Below are 17748 nucleotides of genomic sequence, written 5' to 3'. Positions count from 1 at the left end.
ACCTTAGTCCTCAAAGTGACATCTTTGCTTTTTTAACACTTTAAAGAGGTCTTTTGCAGCAGATTTGCCCAATGCAATACTTTGAATGTTGCTTCCATGGGCATTGATTGTGGAGCCAAGTAAAGTGAAATCCTTGACAGCTTTAATATTTTCTGTTTATTATGATGTTACCTATTGGTCCAGTTGTGAACATTTTTGTCTTCTTTATGTTGAGGTGTAATCCGTACTGAAGACTGTAGCCTTTGATAGTCATCAGTAAGTGCTTCAAGTCCTCTTCACTTTCAGCAAGCAAGGTTGTGTCATCTGCATATCAAGGGTTGTTAATGAGTCTTGCTCCAATCCTGATGCTGAATTCTTCTTCATGTAGTACAGCTTCTTGGATTATTTGCCCAGCGTACAGATTGAATAAGTATGGTGAAAGGATACAACCCTGACGTACACCTTTCCTGATTTTAAACCGCTCAGTGTCTCCTTGCTCTGTTCCAACTACTGCCTCTTGGTCTATGTACAGGTTTCTCATGAATACAATTGTTTTGGAATTCCTATTCTTCACGATGTTATCCATAATTAGTTATGATCCACACGGTCAAATGCCTTTCCACAGTCAAGAAAACACAGGTAAACATCCTTCTGGTATTCTCTGATTTCAACCAGGATCCATCTGACATCAGTAATGATATCCCTGGTTCCACATCCTCTTCTGAATCCAGCCTGAATTTATGGCAGTTCCTTGTCCATGTACTTCTGCAACCTCTTTTGAATGATCTTCAGCAAAATTTTACTTGTGTGTGTTAATGGTACTGTTGAATAATTTACACATTTTGTTGGATCACCTTTTTCTGGAATGGGTACAAATATGGGTCTCTCCCTGTTGGTTGGCCAGGTAGTTGTCTTCCAAATTTCTTGGCATAGACGATTGAGCACTTCCTTAGCTACATTTGTCTGTTGAAACATCTCAATTGGTGTTCGGTCAATTCCTGGAACCTTGTTTTTTGCCAATGTCTTCAGTGCATCTTGGACTTATTCATTCATTACCATTGGTTCCTGATCATATGCTGCCTTCTGAAATGGTTGACTGCCAACCAATTCTTTATGGTACAGTGTCTCTGTGTATTCCTTCCATCTTCTTTTGATACTTCTTGCATTGTTCGATATTTTCCCCATAGAATCTTTCACATTTGCACCTTGAGGCTTGAATTATTTCTTCAGTTCTTTCAGCCTGAAAAATGCCAAGCACGTTCTTCCCTTTTGGTTTTCTAACTCCAGGTCTTTGCACATTTCATTATAATACTTTATCTTCTTGAGCTCCCCTTTGAAATCTTCTGTTCAGTTCTTTTACTTCATCATTTCTTCCATTAGCTTTAGCTACTCTACATTCAAAAGCAAGTTTCAGAGTCTATTCTGACATCCATTTTGGTCTTTTCTTTCTTTCCTGTCTTTTTAATGACCCTTTGCTTTCTTCATGTATGATGTCCTTGATGTCATCCCATAACTCCTCTGGACTTTGGTCATTAGTGTTCAATGTGTGAAATCTATTCTTGAAATGGTTTCCAAATACAGGTGGGATACTTACTTTCACGATTGTATTTTGGCTCTTGCAGGCTTGTTTCAATTTTCTTCAGCTTCAACTTGAACTTGCCTATCAGCAATATTGATGGTCTGTTCTGCAGTTGGCCTCTGGCCTTGTTCTGACTGATGATATTGAGTTTTCCCGTTGTATCTTTCCGCAGCTGTAACTGAGTTGATTCTTGTGTTCTACGTTCAATGAGGTCCTTGTGTATAGTCACCATTTATGCTGTTGAAGAAAGGTGTTTGCAATGAAGAAGATGTTGATCTTGCAAAATTCTATCATGTAATCTCTGGCATCATTTCTACTATCAAGGGTGTATTTTCCAACTACTGATCCTTTTTCTTTGTTTCCAACTTGCAACTCCAATCATGAGTAATTATCAGTGCATCTTAATTGCATGTTTGATCAATTTCAGACTGCAGAAGTTGGTAAAAACCTTCAATTTCCTCATCTTTGGCATTAGTAGTTGGTGCACAAATTTGAATAATAGTCATATTAACTGGTCTTCCTTGTACGTGTATAAATATTATCCTATCCTGTACTTCAGGGAAGATCTTGAAATGCTCTTTTTGATGATGAATGTGATGCCATTCCTCTTCAATTTGTCATTTCTGGCACAATAGACCATATGATAGTCTGATTCAAAATGGCTGATACCAGACCGTTTCAGCTCACTAATGCCTCGGATTTTGATGTTTATGCATTCCATTTCATTTCTGACAGCTTCCAATTTCCCTAGATTCATACTTTGTACATCCCACTTTTCGATTATTAATGGATGTTTACATCTGTTTCTTCTCATTTTGATCACACCACATCAGCAAATGAAGGTCCTGAAAGGTTTACTGTATCCACATCACAAAGGTTGACTCTATTCTGAGGTGGCAACCCTTCCCCAGTCATATTTTGAGTGGCTCGCAACCTGAAGGGCTCATCTTCAGGCACTATATCAGACAATGCTCCACTGCTATTCATAAGGTTTTCACAGGCCAACTTTTCAGAAATAAACTGCCAAATCCTTCTTCCAAGTCTGTCTTAGTCTGGAAGCGACACTGAAACTGCCCACCATGGGTGACCCTGCTGATATTTGAAATACCAGTGGCATAGCTTCCAGCATTGCAGCAACACTCAAGCCACCACAGTATGACAAACTGACAGACATGTGGTGGCCATAAAGATTACAGCTTTGGAAACCCTATGGGGCAGTCCTACTCTGTCTTATAGGGTCATTATGAGTCAGAATTGATTCGCTTGCAAAGGGTTTTATATCGCAGAGAAAATGTTACTGAAAAGAAAACCAATACCGTGGTTATTTTAGGTAAGAGAGACTGGAAAATTTATTTTCCATTTATAATCTTCCATATTGTTTGCATTTTTAAACAATACTTTCATTGCTTTTGTAATGCATTAACTATCAGATATGAAGACATGAAGGCTGTATATCGCTCAGCAGTTCAAGGTAATTGGAAAAAAGCCCTAGTTGTAGAACAAGATGAGTTACTCTCAAATCCTGGCTTCATCTCTTTATTAGTTTTGTAAGAAGGCTGTTTACTTCTTTGAAATTCATGCTAATTGCCTATAAATATTTAATAACCAGCTCTGCAAAATATGTACCTATGTTCACTATGAATTTTACTGATATAAAGGATATCTAGCTCAAAATTTACAAATAAAATTAAAATACTCAATACTAATATCCTATATTGTAAATGTCATATAGCCAGCTGATTCTCATAGAATGCTTTATTTTTTTTCCAAATTCTTGTATGCCTGTGACTATAATTCAACCATAATTTGACAAATGGAGTTGTATCTCAATTCACTAATTCTTTTGCAAATAAATTTATTGTCATTAGATTTTGTAAGCAGCCTCCAATTAAACTATTTCTGACCTTCATACAAATTATATTCATTAAGATAAGACTTCTTTCAGCTTGAGAATGAACATTCCAGAGCTAAAACCCTTGACGTGACTCAGACTCCCAGCTAGGGTCTGAGCCCGACACTTTCTTGTCATAAGCAATTCCATCTTAGAGATCTTCTCTGTCATCTAATGCAGCTTGACATTTTTGCAAAGCCTTCCACTGCACCCTGACCTACCTAGACAGATGTGGTTTTGTTGCTAGGAAGAGGAAGCATTCGTGGTTAGAAATGGCTGATGTTTAAAAAAAGTAATTCAAGACCTATGCAGGTGTTAAACATTCGACTCTAACTACTATGGTAGTTCTTAGAAAATGTCCCCATTGCCTCCCTTGAAAAATGTTTTCCTAGCCTGTGCCTAAGTCCTTATGAAACCTTTTTTTTTTTTTAATAACCTTGTTCAGCCTAAACCCAAGGAGACCTTAACTTCCCTTAAAACTTGGAATAAACTAATGTTATAAAGTTACTGCTTTTATGTATCAAAAACCTTCTTGTCTCCTTAAGCATTTCCATTTATAATCATTCTAGAGCTTTTCTGTTTTATGTTTCAACACAGTCCTCCATCTTAATGCTAAAGTAACTCAGTTTAAAGTAGACCACAGATGTCTAACCAAAGAACCAAACCCACTGCCCTTGAGCCAACTCTGACTCATAGCGACCATACAGGACAGAGTAGAACTGCCCCAAAGGGTTTCCAAGGAGCGGCTGGTGGATTTGAACTGCTGACCTTTTGGCTAGCAGCCGTGGCACTACTGTGCCACAGATGCCTACATGCCAGAAAAAATGTGGTTTTAGTGGTTTACCAGAATCCTGTTACCTACAGCCATAGTTACAAAAGATATCAACATCTGCCAGTCAACCAAGGCATTGCCACCTGCAGCTTTGTATATATTAATCAATCAAAATTGATTTAGCTGTAATCTGCTGCTGCGGATTTTTTCTTCATAAGTCTTTGTATTCTGTAGCCCCACCACCACCCACCCGAAGACATTGTTGGATTTCTCCCAGCACTCTGTCTCCCCCTTTCGGAGAATGCTTTCATTGCCCTAATAAAACTCTTTATTTTTAGACCTAAATAGACAAATGGGGTTTCTACTACAACAAGCTTCAGCACTAAATCCAACCCTGGTGGTAGCATTTACTCATTTTTCACCGTGACTGATCTAAAGCTACCAACACAACATCATGAACATGCAATAGGGAAGAGATCCAGCCACTCCAGTATGTCATTTCCACCAGGCAGATGAATAGCCTCAAGAGCAGAAAGAATAGTAAGATGGAGTAAAATACATAGGAAGTGATGAGATTTGAGTATTAACTTTATTTAAAAGTAAAATTAAATAAAATATTAAAATAATTTAATTTTTAATAATGCCTGTGTTTAACAACCAGATGGCATAATTCCTGAAAATTTAACAGTCTGCTTTTGTGACCTGGTGCAAACTGCCCCCAACACACCACTAGATTATAGTACCTTTTCTCCATTCTAACAACCTCCAAGGTCAGAGAAACATGGTGAATGCAGTTTGTACACTGCAGAATTTTGCCCTACAACGTTTCATCTTTTATCATCACTGATTATCAGATTAGGTATAGTTATTACAAAGGCCACAATGTGTGAAGTATAAATGTATACAGGGCAAAGTATGAAATTGTTGACAATAACACTGGACAGCTTCAATAAAGCACATTGTACCAATCTAAGAAAAATGGATTCAACAGTGAATCTGAGTGGGAATCCCGTAAACTGGGGAAATATCAGCAAAATATCTCAGTCATAGGGATGGCTTTCAAAATGAGGACTGTGTGCTTTATGAATTAGCTGAGAGCCATGGCTCTGATGGTTAGTTAAAAAAAAATCTCAAAGCTCTATACAACACACACATACAGAATACTGTTGCAGGCTTATGTGAAGAAAAGTGTCTGAACAACAATGGAGATTGGCTAGCCAGCTTACTTAGAGACCATCTCATGTGACAGGATCAGAGATCAGTATTATACTTCTCTGTTGTATAGGGAAATTTTTGCAATACCACAAGAAACCATCTGAACCAAACATGGTACTTTACCTTTAGGGAAATAATTTTATACATACCCTATATTTTGACAGGTCAATCCTTAAAGAGTTGTGCAACTGGTCCAGAAGCTTTATGAATTTTTCTCTCTGTACAAAGCAAACACAAAGTAAGAAAGTGGAAATAAACCATCATTCGAAAGGTACATAATCCTCACAGCAATTTGAGGAGGTCTTTCCCCATTTCACAGAAAGGAACCTAGGTTCAAAGATGTCAAATGACTTGTTCAACATCATAGTGCTAGTACATGCTAGGACAGTGATTCAAACTCAGGTCTTTGTACCAAACCCGTGCTCTTTCCAATAAATATCAGTGCCTCTCTGTGATGGATGTGAAATGCATAATTGTTCCAATGAAGTATCCATGTAGTTGTTATCCGTAGCAAGATCCCAGACAAATGAATTGTCACCATACTTCTCTATGTAATGATTCAGAGCAACTTAATGTCAACTACCTCTCTTTCTATCTCCATGCACCAAGAACCTGGAAATAAATTACTGTTTTTTAAACTTCTCCCACCAATGGAAGTGGGAACAGCTATTGCTTTTGTCAAAAGCCGTTTCAAAAAGTATTTTCCTTTTGGAAGCAAATACAGGCTTCGTAATCTGAAAAGATCAATAGCTTTTAAAGGATGTGTATAACTTAGCAATAAAAACAGCATAAAATATCAGGCCAAAAAAAATTACTGCCACTTCCCTCTGATGCTGCATTAGCTTTAGACTGACCTCTTTACCGAAGGATTTGAGATGGTAAGAATGAGGCATTTTGCTTATATGCGTGCAGGTGAAGTTGCATGGATTAAATACAAAGTAAAACATTAAAGTCACACATACAGATCCCACAGGTAGATACTTCACCATTTTGAGTCTCAGTTTTCTCATAAAAAATTTTTAAGTAAAAAATAGAAGGGGCAGAATTAAATGACAGTAAACTTCTCTTTCTACATTAATATTCTGTAAACATCAAATTGTACCTTGGAAGATTCTGGCAAAAATGGGAAGTTTTCCTAGTAGCTTCACTTAGGAGGTAGATTTATAGGACATATAACTCTTATCCCTTTGAGTCACTGTTCTTGATGGAGTGAGCTGAATATTAATAGGAGTTGGTGAATGGTTCCTAAGTTGAAACTCTAATTTTCTGAGTAAACTGCCTCCATTAGGTTTACAGGTCAGCGACAAAGTTTGAATATCTACTCTGTTAATCCCTGTGAGGAAACCCTGGTGCCATAGTGGTTAAGTGCTATGGCTGCTAACCAAGAGGTCAGCAGTGCGAATCCGCCAGGTGCTCCTTGGAAACTCTATGGGGCACTTCTAGTCTGTTCTATAGGGTCGCTATGAGCCAGAATCGACTCGATGGCAGTGGGTTTGTTTTCTGTGGGGTAATCCCTGTGAGGGCAATAAAGCAGCATAAGAAATGAGTTTTGCCCTCCAGAAGCTTGTATTCTTGTTGGACAGGTAAGACTCTACCCCAACAAAGCTACTGAAAAATACAGAGCTGAGTGTCTTATATTGTCCTCTTCCATGCTCCTCATACCTCCCTAGGGCAAAAGGGTAACTATGCTGTCCTTTCTGAATCCCTGAAACCGCATCCATTGGAACAGCGGCTTTCAATCAAGACAGAAAAACAAAAAGGCCACTACAATCATCAGTTTAGGCCACAGTAAAATCATTCATTCAGGCAATTGTAAAAGTCAGTGTGATCCATTACACGTCTCTGGATTCTTTATCTGACCACAGTGATGGGTACAAATCATCAGGACAGCTGAGCTGAAGTGACCCTGGTCAATCACGCAGTGGCCCAATCAAAGGCCCCGTTACACATAGTTGGCAGACTCTACTGATTGCATGCCCAATGTGCACGCTTCCTCTCTCCCTTCCTCAGAGAATTTCATTTTTTTTTCAGGTGCCAAATGTGCCCAGCATGAAATATTTACCTTTCCAGACCTCTTTTCAGCGAGGCTTGGCCATGCGGCATGGTTCTGGCCAATGAGATGAATGTAGACTTCTCTTTGAAAGCTTATTAAAGAAGACAGCCTCAGCTAGTGTAGTGTCAATGAATTATTATTTGGAAAGATCTTAAAGCAGTGCTTGGCAGACAGCGTTTGTTACGTTAGTGTTTGCTATATAACTCTTTGTTAAATACACCTTCTAGGTTTTTTCCTTTGCACTTTGTGTTTCCCCTGGTGACCATAAGATAAAAAGCTAAACAAATGTAAGAATGATGGAACAGAAAGCAAGAAGGAGCCCCCACATCCCACACCACCCCCCATCTGTACGCTGTTTTTAAAAATTTCAATTCTGAGCAGCTGCACTGGCCCTGATTTCCTTACCTCTGGCCTTGGGGTTACACACACATAAAATAATCTTCTTTAGTTAAGTTTAATGAGTTGAATTTCTGTTTCATGCAGTTGGAAGAACTCTGACTGAGGCAGATCACACATTTGGTCTCTCTACCTGGGCGTCAGTGCCCAGCTGGAAAATTTCCATTCAAGGAAAATAGAAAACTGTGGAAAGAATTGCTGTGCTTGCTGTCACTAAATCCCAAGCAGTATCAGATGATGTGAAATTAAAAGTGTGATACTGATTGAATTTTCACAGGCATTCATTAAACAGCAGGACAGCTTGAAATTTAATTTACCATATTTTCATTTAACTAGGGTGAGATTGCCTTTGTAAGAGCCAAGAGGCCTACTGCCTGCATGGTGTAGCCTGTTGGAGGAATAACAAAAGGCTGGGTAATTAAAAAAAAACATTTTCCCTCAGGGGCATGTCACAATGCCTGAAACTGCTCTATTGTTCGCTTCTTTGCATTAGGTAAGCATCACGTCTGTCTGATCAAAGGCAAACCAGTAATGATAAGTATCTTCGGTTATCAAAAATTTAGATCTAATTAGTTGATTAGAATAACTCTAGAACAGTAGTCAGCAAACTCTGTCTTTAAAGAGCCAGATAGTACTTTTTGCTTTTGGTTCTTTGTCCTAACCATTTAATTCTGCCGTTTTTGCACAACAGCAGTCATAGACAACACATTAATGAATGGGCATGGCTGTTTTCCAATGCGACTTTGTTTATGGACATGGAAATTTGAATTTCATGTAATTCCCATGTATCATAAAATATTCTTCTTTGGATTATCTTCCAACAATTTAAAAGTGTAAAAACATTTTTAGGTCACGGACCACACAACAACAGTAGTTGGGCTGCATTTTAACTAGGGGCATGCAGTTGTTTCCCCTCAAAAGCACTCCAGTAAATTTCCCCCAGAATCCTGGAAACTGTGGAAGGAGAGTCTCTTTTAAGGAAGGGGTGAGAAAACCTTTGCGTCTTCCTCAGCTTCTCTCTTTGATTCTTCTTTCCTTCTCCCAGCCTTCCTCCAACAGCCAGGGTAGATTTACCCCGAAGCTAGTGAAGCTTAGGCCTCGGGGTCTTCACTTCCTTCAGAGCCACTGGAAGGAGCCCTAGCCACGTGTTCACATGGTCTTAGGTTTTTGTAAAATTTGCATGAATAAGATAAAAATTATTTTGACCTGGGCTAGACTAGCTATTTGTAGTTTTTTTTCTTCCCCAGATCATACCAAAAGCAGCAATTCACCAAAAGGAAAAAATACATTTCATATAGAAGTAATGTATAAGCTAACGGATTCTTTGATAATTCAATTAATGTAAATCATATGAACATACTGGAAAAATACTTTACATTTCTAATGTATTTAAGGTTAATACCAATACCAATAGGTATACCATAAAATTATAAAATGTCACTACAGTGGCATCAGTGATAAACTGATGAATAAAATTCATCTATTCAATGAGTAGGCAAAAGAGTCACTGCAAGGGGAAACTTTAGTCATGGAAATGTTCCACTTCACCTATGAAAGGAACATAATAGAAAAGTCCCTAAATTTGACAAAAGCCATTAAAATTTACATGACATCATCGGTAAGTTGTGAAGGTAAAAAAAATTATTTTCTAAACCAACAATACAAAATTTGATCAACTCTGCTAGATAAAAGACTGAATTATCATTTTTTTCTTTCTATAGAAAATGAAATTTCAGCATTTTTGTTGTATGAACAAGCGGTCAAAGAATCTGTAACGGCTTCTGCGTGAGGATGACCCACATATCCATGAAGCATTCCATATTTTGCATAGTTCCTGGAGCTAAGACGTCCAAGTTACCTGGGAATCCCACAGGGCGTTCCACTGGAAACCCTGGTTGGTGTAGCAGTTAAGTGTTACAGCTGCTAACTAAAAGTTTGAATCCATCAGGCAGTCGTTGGAAACTCTATGGGGCCGTTCTACTTTGTCCTATAGGATTGCTAAGACCCGACGGCAGTGGGTTTTAGGGCCTTCAATCAGCATCCTTGCCTTCATGACCGCCAGGCATCTCCACTGCAGCCTAAGTCACATCGCCACATTTTTTTAAAAATTGTGCTTTAAGTGAAAGTTTATAGCTCAAGTTAGTTTCTCATTTAAAAAATTATACACGTATGTTTTATGACATCGGTTGTAATCCCTGCAATGTTACAGCACTCTCCCCCTTTCCAGCCTGGGTTTCCCCCGTCCATTCGTCCAGTTTTCCTGTCCCTGGCTTCTTGTCTTGCTTTTGGGCAGGATTGCCTGTTTGGTCTCCTATATTTGATTGAACTAAGAAGCACATTCCTCAAAAGTGTGTTATGGTTTGTTTTATAAGTCTACATAATCTTTGTAGGAAAAGTGGACTTTGGGAGTGGCTTCAGTTCTGAGCTAGCAGGGTGTCCAGGGGCCATACTCTTAAGGGATCCTCCAGTCTCTCTGAGACTCATAAGCCTGGTGCTTTTTTTTGGTCCTTTTTGATTTTGTTCTACATTTTTCACCTGCTGTGTCCAGGAGTCTCAATAATGATCCCTTTCAGAGCAGTCGGTGGTGGTAGCAAGCACTATCTAGTTCTTCTGGGCTCAGGATGGTAGAGGGTGTGGTTCATATGGTTCTTTAGTCCTTTGGGCTAATATTTGCCTTGTGTCTTTGGCTTTCTTCATTCCCCTTTGCTCCGGATGGGATGGGACCAATGGGATATATCTTAGATTGCTACTTGCAAGTTTTTAAGACCCCGGAAGCTACTTAGCAAAGTAGGATGTAGAACGTTATCTTCATGAACTACATTAATGCCAAATGACCTTGATGTCCCCTGAGACCATGGTCCCCAGCCCTCCACTCCAACAACTCTGTCCCTGAAGGTGTTTGGATGTGTCTAGGAAACTTCTATGACTTTGCCTTGGTCAAGTTGTGCTGACTTCCCCTATATCATGTATTCTCTTTCCCTTCACCAAAGTTAACACAGTTAGTTTTCCCTTCCCCACCAATCCCCTCCCTCGTCACTATCAAAGATTGTTTTTTTCTGTGTGTAAATCTTTTCTTGGATTTTTATAATAGTGATCTCATACAATATATGTCCTTGTGTGATTGACTTACTTCATTCAGCGTAATGCCTTCCAGATTCATCCGTGTTATGTTTCACAGAATCATCATTGTTCTTTATTGTTGTGTAGTATTCCATTGTGTATATGTACCGTAATTTGTTTATCCATTCATCTGTCGATGGACCCTTAGGTTGTTTCCATCTTTTTGCTATTTTGAATAATGCTGCAAAGAACATGGGTGTTCATATGTCTATTTGTGTGATGGCTCTTATTTTTCTAGGATATATTCCTAGGAGTGGGATTACTGAATCATATGATATTTCTACTTCTAGCTTTTTAAGGAGGCACCATATCACTTTTGCATAGTGATTGTACCATTTTATATTTTACCAAAAGTGCATAAGCGTTCCAATCTTCCCATAAACTCTACAATATCTGTTATTTTCTCTTTTGTTGATTAGTGCCAACATTGTAGGAGTGAGATGTTATCTCATCGTAGTTTTGATTTGCATTTCACTAATGGCTAATGATCATGAGTATTTCTTCATGTGTCTTGCTAGCAACCTGAATGTCTTTGGTGAAGTGTCTGTTCATATGCTTTGCTTATTTTTTAATTAAATTGTCTTTTTGCTGTTGAGGTGTTGAAGTATTCTATAGATTTTAGAGATTAGACCATTGTCGACATGTCATAGTCAAAAATTTTTTCGCAGTCTGTAGGTTCTCTTTTTACTGTTTTGGTGAAGTCTTTTGATGAGCATAAGTTTTTAATTTTTAGTAGCTCTCAATTATCTAGCATCTTCTATGGCGTTTGTGCACTGTTATGGTTTACATTTTATTTATGCCATATATTAGGGCCCCTAGCATTATCCCTGTTTTTTCATTCATGATCTTTATCACTTTAGGTATTCTATTTAGGTCTTTGATCCATTTTGAGTTAGTTTTTGTGTATGGCGTGAGGTATGGATCCTGTTTCATTTTTTTTTACAGATGAACATCCAGTTATGCCAACACCTTGTTAAAGAGGCTATTTTTCTCCATTTAATGGACTTTGGTCCTTTGTCAAATATCAGCTGCCCATAGATGGATGGATTTACATCTTGGTTCTCAATTCCGTTTCATGTGTCTATGTATCTGTTGTTGTGCCAGTACCAGGCTCTTTTGACTACCGTGGCTATATAGTAGGTTCTAAGATCAGGTAGTGTGAAGCCTCCCATTTTGTTGTTCTTCGATAATGTTTTACTTATCAATGGCAATTTCCCTTTCCATAAAAAGCTGGTGATTACTTTCTCCACCAATGTTATAGAATGCTGTTGCAATTTGTATCAGGATTGCATTGTTATCCATAGATTGCTTTTGGTAATACTGACATTTTCACAATGTTGAGTCTTCCTATCTATGAGTGTAAAAATGGCATGGCAGAGGTGTCTGACCTCCTCTAACTTCATGAGGGAGGAGAATGAAGATCAACAGCCCAAGGCTGATTCCTGTGAGGCAGAGGTCAGAGATGTCCCAAACGTCCAACTTTGCCAAACTGCTGTACCACTCCACCAACTCTAACGTCAACTACCCCTCCTCACCTCAGTGGTCTCTCTCCCATCTTTGGGTTCCCTAATTTGCTGCAACATCTCAAAGAACTCATGAATCGTATCAAGGAAATGGCTCACATGGTTGTGGAGGCTAGCAAGTCCCAAATCTGTAAGTCAGGAGTAGGCTTCTCCCGACTCACATGGCTGCAGGGGCTGACAAACCCAAACTGGCAGCTCAGACCACAGGCTGCTGGCTCACAAGGCTGTAGAAGCTGGCAAATCAGGTCAGACAATAGGCCGCCAGCCCATGGGGCTGCAGAGGCTGGCAATTCCCAGAATCAGCAGCTCAGATGGCAGGCCTCTGGCTCAAGCCTCAAGAATTGGAGGTTAGATGATCATGAACCAGCTACAGGGTCCAGATGCAAAGAGTCCTGCCAGGGCATCTGCACATACACCTTAGATTCAGGCCACGCCCTAGGGAAGGGCATAACTTGAGTAATGGTGGGACTTGAGTTACGCCCTTTTGCAAGGCTTTGACCCAATACACACCTCACACCAATCCTGCCTCATCTACATGTAGCAGTCAGAATGCACAACACATAAAATGGAGGACAACCACACAATACTGGGAATCATGGCCTAGCCAAGTTAACACATAAACCCAACCATCATATACCTTATTTTCGTAGTTACACACAATGATTGGGAGCATGGAACATGGCTGTAAGGGCCACATTAAGTAATTCATTGTGCCACAATGAGCATGGTATACTTTTCCATTTACGTTGGTCTCTTGTTTTCTTGCAGTAGTGTTTTGTAATTTTCTTTGCATAGGTCTGTTGTGTCCTTGATTCAATTTATTCCTAAGTATTTTATCTTCTTTGTTGTAAATGGTTTGATTTCCTGATTTCCTTTTTGAAGTTCTCTTTGTTGGTGGAGAAGGAATCCAACTGATTTTTGTATGTTAATCTTGTATCTTGCTACTTTGCTGAAATCTCATATGAGTTCCAGTAGCTTTCTTGTGGATTCTTTGGTGTTTTCTACTTGTAGGATCATATCATCTATAAATAGGGACAGTTTTACCTTTCCTTACCAATTTGGATGTCCCTTATTTCTTTTTCTTGGATTATTGCTCTAGCTAGGACTTCCAGCAGGATGTGGAATCAGAGTGATGATAAAGAGCATCCATATCTGATTCCCATTCTCAAGGGGAAAGTTTTCAATCTCTCTCTATTGAGAATGCTGTTGGCTGTCAGTATTATATAAATGCCCTTTTATATGTTGAGGAATTTCCCTTATGTTCCTATTTTGATGAGAGTTTTTATAAGGAATGGGTGTTGGACTTTGTCAAATGCCTTTACTGTGTTGATTGAGATGATCATGTGATTCTTTTGTTTTATTTATGTGGTGGTGACTAATGTTGATTGGTTTTTTAATGTTGAACCATCCTTGCATACCTGGTATGAATCCCACTTGGTCATGATGTATTATTATTATTATTTTGATATGATGTCGAATTCTATTGGCTAGAATTTTGTTGAGAATTTTTGTGTCTACGTTCATGAGGGATGTTTGTCTGTAGTTTTTTTTGTTTTGTTTTGTTGTGATGTCTTTGCCTGGCTTTTGATATACTCTGAAAGAGTTTAAGTAGTATTGGTGTGAGCTCTTCTCTGGAAGTTTCATAAAATTCTCCAGTGAAGCCACCCAGCCAGGACTTTTTGTTGTTTTTGTTGGGTGTATTTTTTATTACCTCTTCAATCTCTTCTTTTGTTATGAGTCTGTTTAGTTTTTCTACCCTAGTTTGTGTTAGTTTAGTTATGTAGTGTGTTTCTAGAAACCTGTCCATTTCCTCTAGGTTTTCAAATTTTGGGGTGAACAATTATTAGTAATACTCTGTTATGATCCTTTTTTATTTCAGTTGATTCTGTTGTGATACCACCTATGTCTTTTTTATTCAGGTTATTTGTTTCCTGTCCTGCTTTTCTTTTGTCAATATGGCCAAGGGTTTGTTGATTTTGTTGATCCTTTCAAAGAGCCAGTTTCTGGTCTTGTTGATTTTTTCTACTGTTTTTCTATTCTCTATTTCATTTATTTCTGCTCTAATCTTTATTATGTCCTTTCTTCTGGTGACTGTGAGTGTCTTTTGCTGCTATCTTTCTACCTGTTCGAGTTATAGGGTTAATGCTTTGATTTTGGCCCTTTCTTCTTTTTTGATATGTGTGTTTTTTGCAATAAGTTGACCTCTAAGCACTGCTCCAAGCCACCTTACTATTATTAAAGTTTCTTAGGTAATCTTTGCATCTATATTTGAATGCATGTTTTCATTTATTGAAATTAGCTTTTAAAAAAGATTTGCATCCAAAAACTGTAGAAAACAGTATTATCGAGGTTTGTCAGGTGGTTCAATAAAAATATTATGTTGTTTTTCTGGATTCTGTAATGTTTATGATGTTTGTTAGATTATAAGAATTTGTAATTTATTGTGATTTGTTCTCTCATTTATAAATATTCATTTATACCAAATTTTGTATTAACTTTTAAAAAAATTCTCCTTCTTAAACAGGCCCTCTGCTCAAATTTCTAAGATTCAGGTAGCACAAAACCTGGATTTTCCCCTGACTAGAACTAATCATTTGGCAAGTCATAAAGACACAACCCACTCTAAAATGTTTTCCATATCCACTCTCTCATTTTTCACACCACTTATTTTTTTTTTTTAAAACCACTGTCTAGATTCAGAATGACCTGCTTTGCCAAGACTAATGCATCAACCTTCTCGCTAAATTCCATCTAGAACTCCTGTGTTCAATACCAATGATTGGTTTACTGATTTTACCTTTCATTAGCATGTCTACCTGTATTTCAGAGAATGGAAAACTTAAAAACCATTTTTACCAAACTTCCTTGCAGCTAGGATCTGTAATGTTCTTAGCTTCTGCCTATTAGATGTACTTGCACTGTTATATTTGGAAAGCAATGTGATATAAAGGCCAATTTTCTGCTTCATGGCTTTCTTCTGCTTCCAGGTACAGTCAATGGGGACATTCAGCTTCCAGTGTCTGGTCATAAGCTTTGTGGTTTTGAAAAGGTAGCTGCATTGGCAAGGTAGGCTACCTCCTGATTTCCCACTTTCCTGATTTTAAGAAAGGTAGCAGCTTCTCTGGCAAATCAATTTCACTATGGTATTCTGAGAATTATTAGGAGGGCTTTTCCAGCTCTTCAGATGATATTGTGATGGTGGTGTTGTTGTTAGGTGCCATCGACTCAGTTCCAATTCATAGTGACCATATGTACAACAGAATGGAACACTACCCAGTCCTGCACCATCCTCACAATTGTTGATACATTTGAGCCCATTGTTGCAGCCACTGTCATCTCATCTCATTGAGAGTCTTCCTCTTTTTCACGGACCCTCTACTTTACCAAGCGTGATGTCCTTCTCCAGGGACTAGCCTCTCCTGATAACATGTTCAAAGTACATAAGATGACTTCTCACCATCCTTACTTCTAAGAAGCATTCTGGCTATACTTCTTCCAAAACAGATTTGTTCATTCTTCTGGTAGTCCATGGTATATTCAACATTCTTCACCATTGTGAGATCTAGTAATTTCCCCCGTTAAGTTCCCTTCTGTTTAAAGTATCTGGAATGATTTCTATCATAACAACTGAACCCTGTTTAATACTCATTCTATCTCTCCCCTCCACAACATTTCCTCAAGAGAATGATCTTTCTAAATCAGGAATTCAATTAGATTTTACCGTATCAAAAAACTTTTATTGCCTCAAGAATGAAATCCAAACATCTTGGTGGACATTAAAGGCTCTGAACTATCTAATGCCAACCCAGTGACACAGTCTCTACTTCTATTTTATTTGCCCTACTCAGTAGGCAGACTCCTTCACACACACTTCTTTAAATTTATCTTTCTCTTCACCCCCTTTGTCTTTACTCATACTGTATTCCTAGGCCTAAGAAGTTTTTTTTACTACTTCTAGGACTTTGATATACTACTCATCCCTAACAGCCATATTTCTTTGTTAAGCTTCCATGAGTCCCTAAGAAAATTAATCACTTGCTCCTCTGCAATCCCAAAGCAAATTTATAAATATAAACTCTTTTGTTACTTACTCTATTTTGGAAGTAAGTCATAGTTATTTTTTAAACATTTATATAACTATCCCACTACAGTGTAAGCCCCAGACAGCAGAGATCAACATTTATCTTGCAAGGTCTCTACTACCTGCCATAGTGCCTTACATGAGGATCACATAAATACGTATTGAATGAACAATGCACAAATAAAACAACATATTAATGGTAAAGAGATCTATATTAACATATGTTTTTGCCTAACACTGACTGTGTTAAGGAGAATATATATGCTAAGAAAAAAACAGAGCTAAATAAACATCAATTTTACTAAGAATTTATTTGCTATTTGTGTTTTAAGATAACTAAGTAAAATCCTCAAAGTCTTATCTTCAAAACCGAAGCACTGACCCCCGGCTTCATGGCATTTCCTTCTTTCCAACCCCTAATCTACCCATGGACATCTTCAGTACCCATGGAGACATTTTATCCAACAAGGTTCTTTGATTTTCTTAACTTCAAACAACCTTTACATTCAGTGGTATGCTAGTAAACCAGCTCTGCAAACACAAAGTCTGGATTTGTAGCATTCCAGTTTATATGATGTAAATATTCTCAACATGGCTGATTTCAAGGATGACTATGTCTAAGAACCAGCTCAAAATATTCCTGAAAATGCAGCAATCACTTCTTACTAGCAAATACAAGTCAGTTCAAGCACACCACTGTTTCCACTCAGTTTTCAGCAATTTATTCCTATAGTCTTCAGTTTCTTTCAGCTTGAAAAATGCTGAGCATGTTCCTCCCTTTTGGTTTTCTACCTCCAGGTCTTTGCACATGTCACTATCATACTTTCCTTTGTCTTCTCAAGCCACCCTTTGAAATCTTCTATTCAGCTCTTTTATTTCATCATTTCTTCCTTTTGTTTTAGCTACCTGATGTTCAAGAGCAAGTTTCAGAGTCTCTTCTGACATTCATTTTGGTCTTTTCTTTCTTTCCTGTCTTTTTAATGACCTCTTGCTTTCTACACATATGGTGTCCTTGATGTTATTCCACAGCTTGTCAGGTTTTCAGTCATTAGTGTTCAACGCATCAAATCTATTATGGAGATGGTCTCTAAATTCAGTTGGGATGTGCTCAAGTTTGTACTTTGACTCTCATGGAAAGA

General features: G+C 38.1%; 1 protein-coding gene across 1 annotated transcript in view; it reads right to left on the bottom strand.

Annotated features, from left to right (window-relative positions):
- UNC13C (unc-13 homolog C) overlaps positions 1-17748 on the bottom strand; it is a 676763-nt gene that overhangs the window by 266504 nt on the left and 392511 nt on the right. The window contains exon 15 of the mRNA XM_049852627.1: positions 5586-5654. Within this exon, the coding sequence (XP_049708584.1) occupies positions 5586-5654 (69 nt within the window). The remainder of the gene's footprint in view (positions 1-5585; positions 5655-17748) is intronic.

The sequence above is a fragment of the Elephas maximus genome, chromosome 13, assembly GCF_024166365.1.
Source record: "Elephas maximus indicus isolate mEleMax1 chromosome 13, mEleMax1 primary haplotype, whole genome shotgun sequence".
Lineage (NCBI taxonomy): Eukaryota > Metazoa > Chordata > Mammalia > Proboscidea > Elephantidae > Elephas > Elephas maximus.
The sequence above is the reverse complement of the archived record's forward strand: the minus strand, read 5'-3'. Positions and strand labels throughout refer to the sequence as shown.